This window comes from Sciurus carolinensis, chromosome 7 (genome assembly GCF_902686445.1).
Source record: "Sciurus carolinensis chromosome 7, mSciCar1.2, whole genome shotgun sequence".
Lineage (NCBI taxonomy): Eukaryota > Metazoa > Chordata > Mammalia > Rodentia > Sciuridae > Sciurus > Sciurus carolinensis.
Window position 1 is genome coordinate 121,222,683 of NC_062219.1, and position 18,542 is coordinate 121,241,224.

The 18,542-nt window shown below is 45.2% G+C and overlaps 1 protein-coding gene across 3 annotated transcripts; it reads right to left on the reverse strand.

Annotated features, from left to right (window-relative positions):
• Window positions 1–1,399: 1,399 nt before the first annotated feature.
• On the reverse strand, window positions 1,400–18,216 carry Kifc1 (kinesin family member C1). 3 transcript variants are annotated; one of them, XM_047558468.1, is made up of 11 exons: window positions 17,999–18,216; window positions 10,921–11,058; window positions 10,675–10,774; window positions 10,107–10,160; window positions 9,940–9,990; window positions 9,360–9,760; window positions 7,535–8,314; window positions 6,557–6,847; window positions 6,371–6,444; window positions 6,160–6,235; window positions 1,400–1,599 (listed from the first exon to the last, which is right to left on the reverse strand). In XM_047558468.1, exons 2-11 carry the CDS (start codon window positions 10,945–10,947, stop codon window positions 1,555–1,557), a joined length of 1,899 nt encoding a protein of 632 aa, XP_047414424.1. In that variant the 5' UTR covers window positions 10,948–11,058; window positions 17,999–18,216; the 3' UTR covers window positions 1,400–1,554. The 3 variants fall into 3 exon arrangements, with proteins under 3 accessions (XP_047414424.1, XP_047414423.1, XP_047414422.1); XM_047558467.1 differs by lacking the exon at window positions 17,999–18,216 and adding an exon at window positions 17,804–17,992; XM_047558466.1 differs by lacking the exon at window positions 17,999–18,216 and adding an exon at window positions 17,804–17,992 and having other exon boundaries at window positions 10,921–11,061.
• Window positions 18,217–18,542: the final 326 nt, after the last annotated feature.

The following is an 18,542-nucleotide window of genomic DNA, read 5'->3' on the forward strand; positions in this document are numbered from 1 at the left end:
GTCCGGGCGTCAGGGGGCGTGCAGGTGGAGGCCGGGGGGTCCCCAGGGCCCAGCCCCTCGTCCCGGCGGCTCTGGGGCGTATGACGCAGCAGCCAAAGCAGCGGCAGCGGCAGGAGGAGGCGGTGGGGGGAGAGAGGGGAGGGACGGACCGGCTGGGGGGAGGGTGATGGGAGGGGAGGACTGGGGGGAAGGAGGAGCCGAAGGGGGGGGCGGGCACCACCTCCCTCACCTCCAACAGGCCTGGAGGGCGCCGAGCAAGAGGCTGCCCCTCCGCGGTTGGGGACGCAAATAGTCGGATCCTGAGGGAGAGGGAATCCCCGCAGCCCCCTCCTCCAATGGGAGACTCGCCCTTGGGGCAAGAGGGAATCCCCCTTCTCTGCCGCCCGCCTCCAGATTGGCCCCCCCCGCCCCATGCACAATCCGTTAACTGCCCCACCCCCATGGTCATTCCAAGTCCCGCCCCCAGCCCCAGTTCACGGTCCCGCCCTCCATTCACCCTTCCCGTTGCCCCTGCCACGCCCTCCTCCCTCGCGCCCCGCCCTCCTCCCGCCTTTGCCCCGGCCCCGCCCTCTCTGTGGCAAGTTGTTCCCCCCCTTCGCCGCGTTTCTGCGCACGCGTGGCCCCTCCTGCGTACGGCACCTGGGAAGACTGAGCCCCTCCTTTATGGGGCGGCGGCCGATCGCAGTTGGAGCGAGGTAGTCAGCGGGTGTCCGCGCCCTCTTCCCGTGCTCGGCCCAACCCGCGCTTCCAGGGCGGTGCAGGGACTTAGACATAGTACCCAAGGTGGTGACGCCTACTACAGCCCGCCAATGGGCAGCGGGCGAGTAGGGCCCGGGATGTTCGAACGCGAAGGCAGGAAAAGGGCGGGAGGAAAAAACCAGCAGTTTGTGGTAGTGCGCATCGGCCACGCCTCAAGCCTTAGATTCCCACCTTTCCACATCCACCCACTGAGCGTTCCTACTTGGGGGTCGGGTGACCAGCGAGAAGGGGAAACTTAGGCGAGGGTGGAAGGGGTGTGGGTAGCTATGGGCATAGCTTTCTGTTGCGATCGACAGGGAGGGGCATTTTGAGAGGGGAAAATGTTCGACAAGAAAGAAATAGGAGAAAAGCCAAAGTCATGGCCCTCCTAAACACAGTCGCGCTGAGTATGAGGGCGTAAGCCTGTAATCCTACTGATTTGAAAAGCTGAGGCAGGAGACTGCAAATTTGAAGCCAGCCTGGGCAATTTAGTAAGGCACTGTCAAAATAAAAAGGGCTCAGTGATAAGCTTACCTAGCATGAAAGAGCCCTATGTTCAATCACCAGTACTACAGAACAAAACAAACCACACCAACACAGCAGAATGGACAATTCACAAGCTCCTATCTTTACAGATTTGAAAAATGCCTTCCTCCTCTGCCAACTGCTAATAAAACCTTTATTTAAAAAGCAACAACTGTTCTTTATTTGATAAGCTGGGGTACATAGTGCCCTCCACCCAATAAGGTATTTCCCACTCCCAACACACAAAAACATATACACGTGCACACACACAAATAGGATCTGGATCCATCTTCATTTCTTGTTGGCCTGGGCAGTACCAATAACACACTGGTTCACCTGGGGATGAAAGATTAGACAGGATAAAAAAAATTACAGAGCAAGGAGAACAATTTCTTCTAGTACCCCTCACCCCATGCTAGGGTTGCCCACAGGAAATACTGAAATAAGGGCTCTGAAGACAGGTTCATGCTAGTCCCACTTATGGTTCCTTCTATGCCCACTAAGTCTGAAGGTGAAAAGGCCCAAAAAGAGATAGAGTTCCACATGAAGATATGAACAGAGAGAATGCTTCCATTTCCAGCAACAGCCTGGACTACAGACATCCAAACCCTCCTACTATAAAACATAACCTAGACAAAAGATTAAAAACCCTTGTTAAGAACTAAGGCACTGGGTTGGGGTTGTGGCTCAGTAGTAGAGCACTTGCCTAGCACGGGTGAGGCACTGGGTTCGATCCTCAGCACCACATATAAATAAAGGTATTGTGTCCATCATATATATATATAAAGCAGAGCGTGGTGGTGCATGCCTATAATCCCAGCGACTCAGGAGGCTGAGACAAAAGGATCAAGAATTCAAAATGCCTCAGCAACTTCAAGACACCAAGCAACTCAGTGAGACCCTGTCTCTAAATAAAATACAAAACAGGGCTGGGGATGTGGCTCAATTGTGGAGTACCCCTGAGTTTAATCCCCAGTAACCCCCTGACACACCAAAAAAAAGAACTAGTGCTCCTTAGAAAATGGATCATCCTGGGCTGGGATTGTGGCTCAGTGTTAGAGCACTTGCCTAGCATGTGTGAGGCACTAGGTTCAATTCTCAGCACCACATATGAATAAATAAATGAAATAAAGTTCCATCAACTAAAAAACAAACAAATATATATATATATATATATATATATATGTATATGTATATGTATATATATAAAAAAATACATCATCCTAACATAGGAGGAAATAAACAAGATGAATCTGGAACAAAGATTGTTATGATCCCTTTTTTAAAGGACAGGAGGACTAGGGGTGTAGCTCAGTGGTAGAGCATTTGCCTAGCATGGGCAAGGCTCTGGGTTCCATCCCCAGCACTGCCCCAAAAATGAAGGACACAGGAGTCAATTTGCAGGGTCTCATATTGCCAAAGATGGGGCAATATGAGCATCAGAAAGAAAAACAACTAAATAGAACAGACTTCAAATATATAAGTACCTGTAAAATTATTATCTGAACCCCCAATAAAAACCTTAACAGTCACCTTTGGAGTTGCTAGATATCAACTCAATACTGAAAATCAATAAAGAATTCAGCATCTAACTTTCTTTTCCATTATGGACTGATTTTCTGAGCAAATAAAGGCATATCTCATTTGATTGCACTTTATTGCACTTTGCAGATAATTGGCTTTCTAACAAATTAAAGGTTTATGGCAACTCTGCACTGAGCAACTCTATTGGAGTCAATTTTTCTAATAGCTCAGATGATCATTAGCACTGTTTAACATTTTTCAGTTAAGGTATGTATAATTTAAAAAGACATAATACAGGACTGCGGTTGTAGCTTAGTGGTAGAATGCTTGTCTAGCATGTGTGAGGCACTGGGTTTGATCCTCAACACCACACAAAAATAAATAAAGGTATGTGTCCATCTACAACTAAAATAATTTTTAAAAAAGACACAATGCTATTGCACACTTAATAAACTACAATATAGTGTAAACATACCTTTTATATACACTGGGAAACAAAAAGTTCATGTGACTTGCATTATTGCAACATTTGCTTTATTTTAGTATTCTGGAGCCAAACCTACAATATCTGAGGTAATGCCTGTAGATGGCAAGGGAATATTCTTCATAGAATTATGATTAATATAGAACTGAGAAAATTAGGAAATTGACATTTTAAAACCCTCTTTAAAAATAATGGATCTAGTGATAATCACTATGTGAGAATGTTGGATTGTTTTTTTTTAAATGGATGGATTAGGTTAATAACACCCAAATCTATATACATATATTTTTTTGTGCCAAGTATTGAACCCAAGGGTGCTTAACCACTGAAAACCATCTCCAGCCCTTTTTTATATTTCATTTAGAGACAGGGTCTTGCTAAGTTGCTTAGGGCCTTTGCTAAGTTGATAAGGCTGGCACTGAAATTGCAATCCTCCTGCCTCAGCCACCCAAGCCACTGGGATTACAGGCATGTGCCACTGTATCTGGCTCAAATATAATAATATTTATATAATTAAAAAAAAAAACCTAGATATTAGGTGCTTTCTGATATGACCAAAAAAAAAAAAAAAAAAAAATATATATATATATATATATATATATATACACACACACACACACTGTACCATCTATTAAGTTTTTTGCCAAAGTTCAAATCCAGCCTTGGCAACATAAGAAGACCCTAAGCAACTCGGCGAGATCCCATTTCAAAATTTAAAAAAGGGCTAGGGACATGTCTCAGTGGTTAAACACTCCTGGGTTCAATCTCCAGTCCTCACTCCCTAAAAGTTTTCTTGCCAAGAAATTTAACCAGAATTTCAAATCTAATGAAACAACTACCAGATAACAAAAAGTAAGAGGGAAAGAGGAAGCAACCAGTTCAAATTCAGAATATGGTACATTCAGTAGGACAAATTGTTCTACTTCTTTAACAAATGGTATAAAAGTGAGGAGAGAGTCTGTTGCAGACTAAAATATACTTGATAATTCCACCTAATGGAATGAGCAGCCCGTGCTTGGATCCTATTTTGAACAAAACTAATGCAATTAGGTGAAACTTAACCGAGGCAACTAGATGAAACTTAACTAGTTATCAGGGGATATTAAGAAGTTCATGGGGCTGGGGTTGGGCTCAGCAATAGAGGGCTCACCTAGAATGGGGGAGGCCCTGGGTTCGATCTCTCAGTACCACATAAAAATAAAAGGTATTGTGTGTTCACCAACAACTAAAATAAAAGATTTAAAAAAAAAAATGTTCATGTTGGTCAGGCACAGATGCCTATAATCCCAGCAACTCAGCCCTTGGCAAGACTCTCTCAAAATAAAAAGGTCTGAGGATGTGCCTCAGTGGTTAAGCTCCCCCAGGTTCAATCCCTCTTATCAAAAAAAAAAAAGGTTCATGTTGTTACATGTTGATGTTGATATGTTGATATAACTAATTAAAAGGTGGGGGGTATAACTCTTGGGTAGAGCATGTATTTAGTATGTAGGAGGCCCTAGCTTCAATCTCCAACACCAAAATAAAAATAAAATACATAAATAGTTAAAAACAAACACACTGCCTTTTTAATTAAACTTGCTAAATATATCAGGGGATGACCAAAGCTGGTGCAGGTGCTGAGACAGCTGACTATTCTATGGTAGAAAGCCGGTACTGCATGGGGCGAAGCCCAAGCACACCAGAAGGGGAGAAACGATCAAGACCACAGATAATGCCAAAAACTCACTGAAGGGCTCTAGATTCAGGGGGAAGATTTTTTTTTTTATTTTTTTACCTCCTAAAACAGAAACTCCTTGACTTTCTTAACTTTGTTTTTTTTTTTTTTTTTTTTTTTTTGTAGTGCTGGGGATTGAACTCAGGGCCTTAGTGCTTGCAAGGGGAGCACTCTACCAACTGAGCTATCTCCCCAGCCCTGACTTGCTTAACTTTAACAGGAGCACTAAGCCTCCTTGAGAGTTCATGGCCACTGGGCTGATTGACCCTTGTGGGATGTGGAGACTGAGTTCACACTATTTGGAATGCTCTGAAAAATCAGTATATCTCCTTTGTTCCAGCAATTTCATTTCAGACAATATTTCCTTAGTTAAATGAAACTGAAAAAACACAAAATGACATGTTTTCAAGGTTAGTCATTGTGGCCTTGTTCATAATAGAAAGTGAGTGGAAACAATCCAAGTGTCCAGTAGAGGGAACTGGTGGATAAATTTTGGTATATCCACTAAGTGGAATCCTAGGCAGACCTAAAAATAAAGCTATGATCCCCAAGTGCTGATGGTGCTGATGAGGAATATTACAAATGAGGTGCAAAATTATATACACACATAGGGCAATAAGAACATGTGTATAGTTGTTTTCGTAACATAATAGTTTTGACCACTTAGTCACCTATTTGGTTTTTGTTTCAATTTTCTGCAGTGACAGGGATTCAACTGAACCCAGGCTTCACACATGCCAGGCAAGCACTCTACCACTGAGCCCCAACCCCAGCCCCTAGTCACCTATTTTTAAAAGATCAATGCAAGCAGGGCACAGAGGTACATACCTGTAATCCCAGTGACTCAAGAGGCTGAGGCAGGAAGATTGAACATTCAAAGACAGCCTCAGCAACTTAGTGAGTCCCTAAGCAACTTAGTGAGACTCTATCTCAAAATAAAAAAGGCTGGGGATGTGGCTCAATGATTAAGTGCCCCTGGGTTCAACCCACAGTACCCGCCTCCCCCCGAAAAAAAAAACAGGTAGGTAGTGTTTTGCTAGATGCCTGGCAAATGTAAGCCAATTTTTTTGATAAATGTCTCCACCTCTCAAGCAGACAGAAGAAGAGGTTGGAATGGAGATGCCTACAACCAGCCAGGGGTCCTGACAGGGCCTGGGCTTGGTGGTAATCGCACCTTGGAGGCAAAGCGTAGAGAGTTGAGGGACTCGGAGACATTCTCTTCTAGAGGGGAAATGTTCACAAACATGAGCCTGTGGAAAGATAAGAGACCCAACCAGCATCAGTGGTCAGTAGAGGCTGATAGGCTTCCACTGTTCTCCCTTATCCATCACCTCAATTTCATCATAGTTCCTACCAGATCCCTTCTAGCTGCCCCTTTCACTCACATCTTAGCGCTGCCACCCAGAGAGTTCTGTAGCAGGTACGTGAGCTTGCTATTCCGGTAAGGCACATGAGACTCCTAGAGGGTTGGTAGTGGAGAAAGGGAACTGGCTGTTAGGACAGGGCAGTGTTCTGCATGCCCCATCCCAACTGGTTCCCCAAGTCTCACCTGGCCCTGTTCCCATTCCCACCTTGTTGCTCAGGGCCATGATGACCAGCCCCAGTGTGGACAGGCTGCTATTAATGGCCTGTGTTTCCCGAAGACGATCCCGCTCCCCTGGACCAAGGGCTAAGCCAGGGTCTAGCCGCTCACTCCCAGCCAAGTCCACAAGGTTGAGGGGAGCAACACATTGTAGACCTCGGGCAGCATGCTCTCCAGAGATCTGCAGCTGGAACACACTGTGGCTGCGTGAAGATCGCTCATTCTGGGCAGTACGGGCCACAGCCCGATTCTGACGGGCCAGATGAAGCAGGGTCTCCACCTGGGTACAGGGAACAGCAAGAGGCAAAGGCATATAGGAAGTCAGCACATGATACTGTCAGGTGTGGCAATGAATGTCAGCCCCTGATATCCTGAAGTTTTTCCTTTTACTCAATGAATAGACAAAATAAATAAAATATACCATATGTTTTGAGAATGCTAAGGAGCAAAACCATAGAACAAGAAGTTGTATGAAGGGGCTGGGGTTGTAGCTCAGTGGTATGAGGCACTGGGTTCAATCCTCAGCACCACATAAAAATAAATTAATTAATTAAATAAAGGTATTGCATCCAGCTACAACTAAAAAAAAATTTTTTTTAAAAGTTGTGTGAAGGTGGGTGGAAAGTCCAGATGGCCTACTGCCTTAAGATCTCCAAAGAAGGAGCGTTCAGGCAAAGGCTCTGAAACAGGATTATGACGGCTTGAAGAACAGCCAGGAGGCCAGCATGGCTACAATGAACTGAGCAAGACACACAGCAGGAATAAACCTGAGATGCAATCAGCAGGAGCTAGGTGACTCTTGCCCCTTCCTCTCTACTCCCTGATTGGTAAGGCATGTCTGTCTCCCTTACAGCTGACCAGCCCATCTCCACAACTCACATTTTATCTTTCAATTTTCTCCGGCTCCATCTGCAGCACCCTGCCCACTCTTCCCCATTCTCCAGTTCCAGTTCCCATAGGTACAAACCTCTTTCTCACAGGAGACAGGGACATATCGGGCATTGGTGACAGTAAGCTCCTCACTCCCTGGTCCTGCCCGACGAATCTCACATTCGCCCCCTTGGCCCTTCCGGGTCCCAGTGGCTAGCAGGTCTCGAACAGTCTCATTATAGATCTCTACGTAGCTTGCCACAAAGCTGTAAGTCCAGCCCTGGCCATTCAGATCCTGGGCCACAGAGAAGAGATGCCGCAGGGCCCGAGGGATCAGCCCCTCCAACTGGGGGTCTCCCCCAGGCCCACCCTCCATTGTAAAGGTCTTGCCACTGCCTGTCTGACCATAGGCAAAGATGCATACTGGGTAGCCATCCAGGGCAGACTGGACAAGCATGGCGATCTCCTCAAACACTTCATCCTGCCTACTTCCTGGTGGGAATACCCGGTCAAAGGAGAAGTCGTGGCGGGTAGTGGAGGCTGGTGCCCCACTCAGGGTTGCACGCCGATCATCAGACCGGAAGAGGCTAAGGCGAGTTGGAGGATCAGTGGGCCCACCAGGGCCAGAAGGAAACAGGAGGAAGCCAGGGGATGGGGTGGGCTCCCCTGCAAGGACAGGGCGAACCCGGCAGAATACCCGGATATTGCCCTTCAGTTCCTGCAGCTGGTTGTGCAACCGCCGGCGTTCCATCTCTAACCCATGGAGACGGTCTCCTCGCTCAGCCAGTAAGGCTGCCTGGGCTGCAGCTTCCTGCTGCAGAGATGCCACCTTTGCTTGGCTGCTTGACAGAGCTGCTTCTGATGCCTGTAGCCTCCTCTGCCCAAAATGGAACAGACACACAGGGTGAGATGCAACCAGAAATAAAAACAAGTCATGTAACAAATATGGAATGGGGTGTGTGTGTGTGTGTGTGTGTGTGTGTAGGTGGGGTCCCTGGCCCTTGATATCTCAGTTTGGTAAAGAAAGAGATATAAGAACATAGGGAATCAGGGGCTGGGGATGCAGATCAGTGGGAGAATGATTTTCTACTATGTAAGAAGAAAGGAGAATGGGAAAAGAAAAGAGGGAATCATAGTACAAGGAAAGGAGAGAAAAAGAAAAAGAGGGAATCATAATACTAGGATAGGAAGTGCTACGGGACTATCTAAGAAGGGCACCAAGAAGGTATCTAGGCTGATAGCCAAAACTATAAGAGTGAACCAAGGGAAAGCTGGAGTACAGAAAGAATTTTCCAGAAAGAGGAAAGTGTTGGGCTGGGGATGTGGCTCAGTGGTTAAGTGCTCCTGGGTTCAATCCTTGGTACCAAGAAAAAAAATGAGAAAAGTTTATATGCAAAGTGCCAGAAATGAGAGTTGAGTTATTTGGGAAACTGCAAGTAATTCAATCTAGTTGGAGTTCACCAAGGAGTTCAATGGACACGGGAAGAGGGAGAGAGAGCACTATAGAAATTTGCAATCAAGATGAAGAACTGAAGAAAAAGAGGGACATAGAGAACTAGGGAAAGACACCGATCCACGTGAGCTACAAGGAGACATAAGAAAAGTGGGGGCAGAAAGCAATAGTCAGAAGTGGACTTGGGGGCTGGGACTATAGCTCAGTGGCAGAGCGCTTGCCTAGCATGTGTGAGGCACTGGGTTTGATCCTTAGCACCACATAAAAATAAACAAATAAAATAAAGGCATACTGTCCATCTACAACTAAAAAAAAAAAAAAGTGGACTGGGTTAGAGGACAGAGGTATAGTGCTGAGATAGGTGGGTTCAGGAGTTCCAAGCCCAAAGAGACTTCAAGGGAACTTCAAGGGAAGGGAGAGAGAACATGACCTCTGCAAGGAAGGATGCACTTGAAGAGCCCTGCCTTACCTCTTGCTCCTCCAATCGGGTTGTCAGCCCCCTCCGCTCTTCCTGCAATTCCAACTGTTCTTTCTGGAGGACTTGCACTAAACCTTCCTGTGTGCCCAGTCGTTCTTCCAGCTCCAGGACCCGGGTACTCAGATTCCCAAGCTGCTCTTGGCCCTGCTCAGCCTGGGCACGTACCCTAGTCAACTCCCCTTCTAGAGTACTGCGTTCTGTCCCCAAGGCCTTAGCCTGCTGTTGGGACTCTTTAAGTTGTTCCCGCAGCTGCTGGTTCTCTTGGTCCAATGTTTGAGTCTTCTCCCGGCATCGTTTCAGCTCTGCATTTAGGTCACATAACTGACCCTTTAAGTCCCAGGGAGGACGTTTGCTGGGTTTCTTTCCTCCCACCATGGGAGGAGCAGCTGTTGCTAACATGGGCACAGAAAGAACAAAGGTCAGTGGAATCTTGGCTCTACTCTTCCTCCCTTCTGGTCTTCAGGGCTTCCACACCTAATGCCCTTCCCCTCCAGAAAGGGATTTTTCTGGGCACTCACCACACCACCTTTTCTTCCCTATCCCAGTCTTTCACCCAATGTTTGTCACTTACAGCCAGGTTTCTGGGCAGGAACAGAAGGGACTGGTTTCTGATTCTTCAACACTAGAGAATTGGATGTTGACAAAAGAATTATAGAACCAATGTCCTTCCACCTCCACCTTTTTCCCTTAACATATACCCCAAATCCCTTCTCAGCCCCAGCTCTTAAGCGCAATTACCTGCAGTAATAGCTGTGGAACAACGGGGTCCTGTCTTCTTGGGACCTTTTTGAACTGACCAGAGAAGGGAGAGGAAAAAGTGTAATGATCATCTACTGGCTGAGCCAGAAGCAGGGGAGATGCATTTTCTAAATATCAAAGATAGTTTCTCTCATCCCATAAGTATGACCAGCTCCTGTTGACACCCCTCCTAGGACCAGAAATTACTCACCATGCCAAGACACAAGTTGGAGTGAGACAAGTGAAAAGAACAGAGCAAGGAAACCATATGTAAAGTATGCTATTATTCATGTGAAAAAAACGAAGGTGATGTCCGTATTTGCTTATATACCCACAGAATATCCCTAGGACATGCAGTTGCCCCAGGAAAAGTAAACTGGGTAGCTAGAGAAGAAAGATATGGAGGAAACTTTACTGTATAACAGTCTTTATGCTTTTGGAATTTTGAACCAAGTGAAATGTTACTACCTACTCAAAATAGATTAAAATTGAAAGAAGAAAAGAAAAGCATGAGTAAATAAGCACTGCATGTCTATGTCCCTGGGTCCTGTTCACGCCTAGAGCCCACCTGCAGTATGGCCTTGTGTCTGTGGTACTGTGGTGATGGGCGGTGCTCTGGAGCGGGATGTGTCAATTTTGGTTGTTGCGCCCACACCTCGTGTCCGTTTCTGGAGAAAGGTAAGGACAGGGTCCATAGTCACCTTCCCTTATTGGTTTTTACTCTCTTGCTCTCATACACACACACACACACACACACACACACGCAACCTCACTCACACATATATACATGCACAGCTCTCCACGCCCAGCTCACCTTTGCAGGTTCCAACACATCTTCCATCTGGTCAGGTCCCCTCTTGAGCCTACTTCCTGGGAGAGGCAATCGGGAAAGGCCTTTGACCAGTGGTGTCTTCAGCTCTATGTTCCTCTTCACTTCCAATAAGGGGGACCTCTGCTAGAAAAAGTGATTTTTAAGATAATAATACCCAGGAATACAAATGCCCTATGAACTCCCCCTGTTGACCCCCAGCCTCAATTCCCAATGTCATCATTAGTAAGCATTAACTGAGTACCACCTGTGCCAAATGCTGGACTCAGATTTTGAGCCAGCCAAATATTATGGAGCATGACATAATAAAAGTGGGAACAATCTAAAGGAAAAGCTGGACAGATGTAACTTTTATGGCAGAATGAAACAAGCAAAAAGAAATGACATTTCTTTTAGAAGGCAAAACTCAAATACACTCATGGTGTGGCCGAAAATCAACAGGTCCTTTTTGCTGGGGTTGAGATCACAAATAAAGGACAGAGAATGGAAGACAGAGAAGATTGAAGACTGGTTGAAAGAAGCAGGCAGACAGGATTTATCAAGCACTGTTTTAAATGCTTTATCTGCATAAACTCTATCTTCATAGCAGCCTATTGAGGGGCTATTATTAGTTAGTAGCACTAATTAGTTGTTAGTGCCAATTATTAGTTTTACAGATGATGGAAGGAAGGCACAGAAAGGGAAAACAGACTTAGAATACAGTCTGATTCTGGAGGACATAAGTTTAACTCTTGGACCATGCTGCCCTATAAATCTGGGGCACCAGGTTAAGAAGTTTAGTCTATATCTCTGCATGCTGGGAAGAGCCACCTAATTTTTAAAAGCCAGCCTAAGCAATTTAGTGAGACCCTGTCTCAAAATAAAAATAAAAAGGGCTGGAGGTGTGGCTCAGTGGATAAACACTGGGTTCAATCCCTGATACCAAATAAAAAAAACAGATAAAAAAGTTTGAGTTGTAAGTATACCAACTTGCATGGGGAAGACAAGGAAGTACCATGACCAATTTAGAGACCATAAAGTATGATGTAGGGAGCTGGGGTTGTAACTCAGTGGTAGAGCGCTTGCCCCTCAGGTGCGAGGCACTGGGTTCGATCCTCAGCACCACATAAAAATAAATAAATAAAATAGAGGTATAAAATAGAGGTATTGTGTCCATCTACAACTATTTAAAGAAAAACAAAGTATGATGTAGGGGGCAGTGGGAAAAGAGAGATCCTCTCCTTGAGGTCCATGGCTGCTCACATCCAGGGTAACCAATCATTTTGGTTTACTAGGAACTAAGGGGTTTCTTGGGACAGAGGAATTTCAGTACTAAAACCAGGCTGGAGAAAGGGGTGGGCATCCTAATTAGATGGAGAAAAGTATAAGAGAACTTTTTTTTTTTTTTTTAGTTGTAGATGGACACAATACCTTTATTTTATTTACTTATTTTTATGTGGTACTGAGGATTGAACCCAGTGCCTCACATGTGCTAGACAAGTGCTCCACCACTGAGCCACAACCCCAGTCCTAAGACAACTATTCTATAAGATATTTTTAGGTAGAGTCTTTAGGATAAGAAAGAGTTGGCTTGATGAGCTCAGGCCAAGGACAAACATTCCAGGTAGAGAGGGAGGAGGGTGTATGCATAAATGACAACTTGTTCTACTCAGCTGAACACGTGGGTTGTACAAAGAAAGTGAGCAGATAACAACAAAGGCAGAAGGGAAGATTGTGGTGGTCAATCTGGCATATAAAGGAATCTGGACCCTGAAGGGAGGAGGGAGCCTGATAATTTTTATTTAGAAGAGAATGACTACATTTGTATTAAAAAAGAAAAAAGAAAAAAAAAAGTGAACTGTGAGCAATGTGAAGAAAGGTATCACAAACAGGAGAAACTGTATCATTCATCCAGAGATTTGTAGGACATCTGCTTTGCTGATGTCAGATATTGCTCTAGGTGCTGGGCTGAGAGTAAAGAACAGCAAGTCCATGCCTTTCCAGAGCTTACTCTCTAAGGCAGACTTTCCCAACTGGGGCATTGCAAGAATTAAACTATAGAAAATGATCTATGTTCTCAATTCTCCCAAGGACATAGATGACCCTTACTATTCTGGACATGAGAGAATTTCACTTACCAGATATAAAGTTGGGCAGTGGGGATGAAGAAGAGGGACTGAAACATGTGAAATCAATTACTGGTCTAACTAGGAACTGGCTTGGAAAAGAGCACAGGCAGGGAGGAAGGTAAAGGAGTCCAGGCTAACTCCCAGGGGCCTACTGCAGGTCCATCATCCACATCACAGGAGAAAGGGCTATTTTGGTTATTATTTAATTCTAAAATCAGTAGGGCTGTGGTATAATTCAGTGGCAGAGCACTTATCTAACGTGTTATATTCCCAACACTGACAAAAAAAAAATCATTACAGATTCACATACTATAGTAAGAAATATTACAGAAATCCAAGAGTACCTCCAAGGCTGGATTTATTCATTTTTTTTCCCTTTTCTATTTTTGTGGTACTGGGGATTAAGCCCAAGGGCACTCTACCACTGAACTACATCCCCAACCCTTTTCATTTTTTTTTTATTTTGAGACAGGGTCTCACTACCTTGCCAAAGCTGACCTTGAACTTGGAATCCTCCTGTCTGCACACCACCATGTCTGAGGGGAAAGAGTAGTATTTTAAAGGATGTTACATTGAGTTTGGGGAAAGGGAGCTTGAGCTACCTGTGATACAATGAGGTATATTCAAACTGAACATGGTGGTGGCATACCTGTAATCCCAGCTGAGGCTGAGATATGAGCATTCTAAGTTCAGCAACTTAGTGAGACCCTGTCTAAAAAATAAAACCGAAAAGGGTGGGGATGTAGCTCAGTGGTAGTGTACCCTGGGTTCAATTTGGTTTTGGTTTATTTATTGTCTTTCACTACATTAGATCATGAATACCATAAGAACTTGTCTATTTTGTTCATAACTAACCACAGGCCCTACTACAATGTCTGCTACATGGTTAAGACTCTATGATTTTTGAAGGAATTAAATGTCTACCAATGAAGGAATACTTAAATGGTGATATATCCAAACCATTTTTTCCCAAACAGCTGTAGAAATGCACACATAGAATGCTTATTTTAATTTAGTGTAATCAAATATAGTATGAAAACCAATTTTCTTTTTAAATATTCCAACATCAAACACTATGTGTGCCTTCCTCCTCTCTACACTACCATTGTAGATCTACTATGGACCTAGTTCCTTGGATTCAGAAAATGTATTCAGGGAATGAACAGTGGTAGAGCACTAATCTAGCATGTGTGAGGCCCTGGGTTTGATTCCCTAGAACCAAAAGGAAGAAAGAAGGGAAGAAAAGAAGATGTTTAAAGATTTGTTTATTCATAATTCAGTATTTTTTTTTTTTTTGGTGCTGGGAATCGAACCCAGGGCCTTGTGATTGCAAGGCAAGCACTTTACCGACTGAGTTATCTCCCCAGCCAGTATTTTATTTTTCTCTGATCTATAATGCTATGATCCTCAACTTTCCAGAATAAGAAGGATAAGCACTTTCTTTTTATAAGAACAGACATTCATTCAACGCCTCTTAAATCCACTTCACCACAAGATCACAGAGGGATGTCTGCTCCTAAGGCAACCCCTTCCTTCACATGCAGATCCCACACTTCCTCACCAGCTCAGGAACACTGCTCCAGAGACCCTTTCCTTCTCCCCTTTGCACCATCAGTTTTTCACACTCTAATAGAGCAATCCAATCAGTATAAAACACAAACATTATGCTTTCCAACCTAAAAAAGTCTCTTGACTATGCTCTCCCAGTTAGCTAATTACCCTTTTCCTTGCTGCTCTTTGCTGCAAAACTACTCAAAAGTATTGTGTAGGGGCTGGGGATACAGCTCAGTTGGTAGAGTGCTTTGCAAGTACTAAGGCCCTGGGTTCGATCCCCAGCACTGCAAAAAAAAAAAAAAAGTATTGTGTTGGGCTGGGGCTGTAGCACAATAGTAGAGAACATGCCTAGCACATGCCTAGCACATGTTCGAAGCACTGGGTTTGAACATTAGCATCACATAAAATAAATAAAGATATGCTGTCTATCTACAACTACAAAAAATAAAAAGTATTAGTTAAAGAACTTTGTCCAAGTTATGTTCTAAACCCATTTCAATCATTCTACCATTCCATCAAAACCACTGTCCTCAAATACACCAGTAACTTTCTTCATTTATCTTCCAAGAGACCACCCTTCCTTGGTTTTCCTAACTCACAAAATAGGTCACTCTCATCTTTCTAAACATTAATGACTGTCTATGCTCTGTCTGTAATTATCATCCACTCCCATGGCTTCAAATACCACTGATATGCTGAGAGTTCCCAAATTTCCATCTCCAGCCCATACTTCATTTCTGAACTCAACATAAAACTGACTCTTCAACTTCACTTAGAAATTTAACAACTAGACAGGTGTGGTGTGGCACACACCTATAACCTCACTGAGGCTAAGGCAGGAGGATTGAATTTTGAGGCCAGCCTTGCAACTTAGGGAGACCTTGTCTCAAAATATGAAAAGACCTGGGGGATGTAGCTCAGAGGTAAAGTGTCCCCTGCTCCAATCCCAAGTATTCCCCCCCCAAAAAAGTTTACTAACTGACCTTTAGATATACAACCACCCAATCAAATTTGTTTCTCTTGTAGTTTTCTCCATATCAGTTGATATAACTCCATCATTCAGTTGATCAGGCCAAAAAGTCCAGAGTTCTTTCTTTCTTTTACATAACACATCTGATTTGTCCACAAAGCATAACTAATTCAATCCTCAAAATATATCCAGGGGCTGGAGTTGTAGGTCAGTGGTGCATCACTTGCCTCACATGTGTAAGGTTTGATCCTCCGCACTACATAAAAATAAGTAAATAAAATAGAAATATTGTGTCCATCTACAACTAAAAAAAATTCAAAAAATATCTATCTATTTATCTATCCATCCATCCAACCACACAGCCATGTGTGGTGGTGCATGCCTGTAAGCCCAGTGGCTCAGGAGGCTGAGGCAGGAGGACTACAAATTCAAAGTCAGCCTCAACAACTTAGCTAGGCCCTAAGCAACTTAGTGAGACCCTGTCTCAAAATAATAAATGATGGGCTGGGGATAGAGCTCAGTTGGTAAAGTGCTTGCCTCGGAAGCACAAGTCCCTGGGTTCAATCCCCTGCACCGCAAAAAATAAATAAGAACGGCTGGGGATGTGGCTCAGTGGCTAAGTGCCCCTAGGTTCAATCCCTGGTACCTCCCAACCACTTGTTATTACTTCTTCCACTGCTACCACCCTGGATTATCATACTCCAGTGGTTCTCAACAGGAGATAGTTTTAGCCCCCACTTCCAGATGACATTTAACAGTGACTAAAGACATTTTAGACTGTCATGACTAGGAGGGAGTTGCTATTAGCATCCAGTGGGTGGAGTCCTGGGGTGCTAAGCATCAAAAATGTACGGGAAGCACCCCCACACTCACAGTAAACTGTCAATAAGTCAAGGTTGGGAAAATCTGTCACACTAACAGATCTTGTTTCCATCCTTGCCCCCTTTACAGCCTAATCTCCATAATGCAGACTGATCCTCTTAAAATGTAAGACAGATCTCATCTCTCTGCTTAAAACCATCCAATGAATCTTACGAAAAGCAAAACTCAAAGTGCTCACATTGGTTCCTACAGAAGTAAACTTGATCAGCAGTCCTAATCCTCATTACCTAACTTACAGTCCCACAACTTTCGCACTTGCTCACTTGATTCCAGTCACACTGGCTTCCTTGTCAGGGACTCTGCTCTGATAGATTTTCTCAATATCAACTCTCAATATCTTCTTCAGGTCTTTAATTAACTCTAAACTTTCAGTGGGGCTTCCTGAGATCACTCTAATACTCTACTACATTTTCTGCTTGTCTTCTCATAGAAGGGCAGCTTCATGATGGCTGGGATTTCTTTTCTTTGCTGGGGCGAATTGAACTCAAGAACTCTTGCATGGCAGGAAGGCTGGAATTTGTGCTATTCACTGCTATCCTAAGTGCCTACAACTGTGCCTGACACAAAGTAGGTGCTCAGGAAATATTTGGAGAACAGATCTGAGGGGCTTTTACTATTTTTCAGTCACATCACACTGTACTGCTCTTTGGTTGTCAAGACACAAAGAAATCTCTTCAGGTTAAATCCTGACTTTGGGTAAATATAAACGTCAAAGTATACTAAACAAAGGACTCAGACAGGAGAACTTTCCTGGCACCAGAGGTCAGTACACACTGTCACATACATACACATATTGCCACTGAGAGGCGTGCTGTAAATGGTTGTGGCACCGATAAGAGAAGGAGTTAAAGTTAACCGGTCCCACTGGGCTGGAATCTCGGCAAAATTTAGGTAAACAGGGACGATGGAGTTCTTCGGTCCAGATTACTCCATTCCTTCTCTCCCGTTTCTACACCTCGAAGCAGAATGACAACACAAAATCCAACAGCAGGATTTGTCCCTCAGACACCATTTCCCCAGAGGCAGAGGTCATCTCAGAACTCTCCCTTCTTATACACTGCAATCCTAAGAATGGAGAGGCGGAAACGAGACTGAGAATTCGAAACAGGAAATCCTAGAGGTATGAATGGGAGACCGGCCGCCAAGACTGGAAGCTGGGGACAGCGATCTCCTGGGGCTGCTCCCTGCGGTCTCCACTGCCCCCTTTGCCCGTTCCACTGTCGCGGGGCCGCACGGATCTCTGTCCTCCAGGCAGGCATAATCGAGGCCGGCCGGGTGCCGCGGGCGTGGCAGCATCAGGGTGGCCGCCTGTTGCTTTTCATCCCAGCCAAAGGAGCGCTCCACTTCTACTCACCTGCGACTCCATGTCCACCTCTGCCCCACGCACTCCAGGGAGTGCAATGGAAGAGGACAGTGCGCCGGGATTAGCGGGACCCGTGTTCTCGCGGTCGCTAGCGACACAGAGCACGCACGCTAGGGGCTCTGGTGGCTAGCAGCCCCGCGCCACACCCGCCACTTTTGAATTTCAACGGCTGCCACCCATTCTCACCTCGCTCCGCACTCAGGGGCCAATAGTCGCCGTCGTCACAGTCGACAACCAATCACAGCGCCCTCCGCCTCCAGAGGCCACACCCGCCCGACCGGCGCCTTCTCCTTCGTGTTTCGCTGGCGCCGGGGAGTTAGGCTGACTGATCCCACTTCCGGCTCCGCTTTTCCTCTCACCCCTCCCTCCTCCAGCAGTAAGCGAGCTGGACTTCCTCTGCGCTCCCCGCCGCAGCTCGCTACGTCAGAAAATGCGTGGAAAAGGCCGCACGAATTGACTGGTCGAACGTAACTGGCTGGGAGGGAGTGGGCGGGGCTGGAGGAAAGGAATCACGCGTGCGCGAAACAGGACTCATGCAGGCAAGAAGTGGGACGAGCGCCTCCTCGCGACTGTAGTGGGGTACGCACACGTTACCCGCAACCGGCTGAGTCCCCTGCTCCAGCACCAACTCTCCTGGTCGAGTTACTGGTCCCAGAAGTGGGAGCTGGAGCCTTCAAGCAAACGTTAATGGCCAGGTTTGTCCATTTCCGGTCATTTTGCCATTTCTCAC

Excerpts from the sequence above, each read along its gene's own strand:
- Kifc1 (XM_047558466.1), bottom strand. Across the intron at positions 9,991-10,106 it reads TTCCACAGCTATTACTGCAG|TGTTGAAGAATCAGAAACCA; the intron begins GTAATTGCGCTT and ends CCAATTCTCTAG. Across the intron at positions 6,848-7,534 it reads CTGTCTCCTGTGAGAAAGAG|GTGGAGACCCTGCTTCATCT; the intron begins GTTTGTACCTAT and ends CCCTGTACCCAG.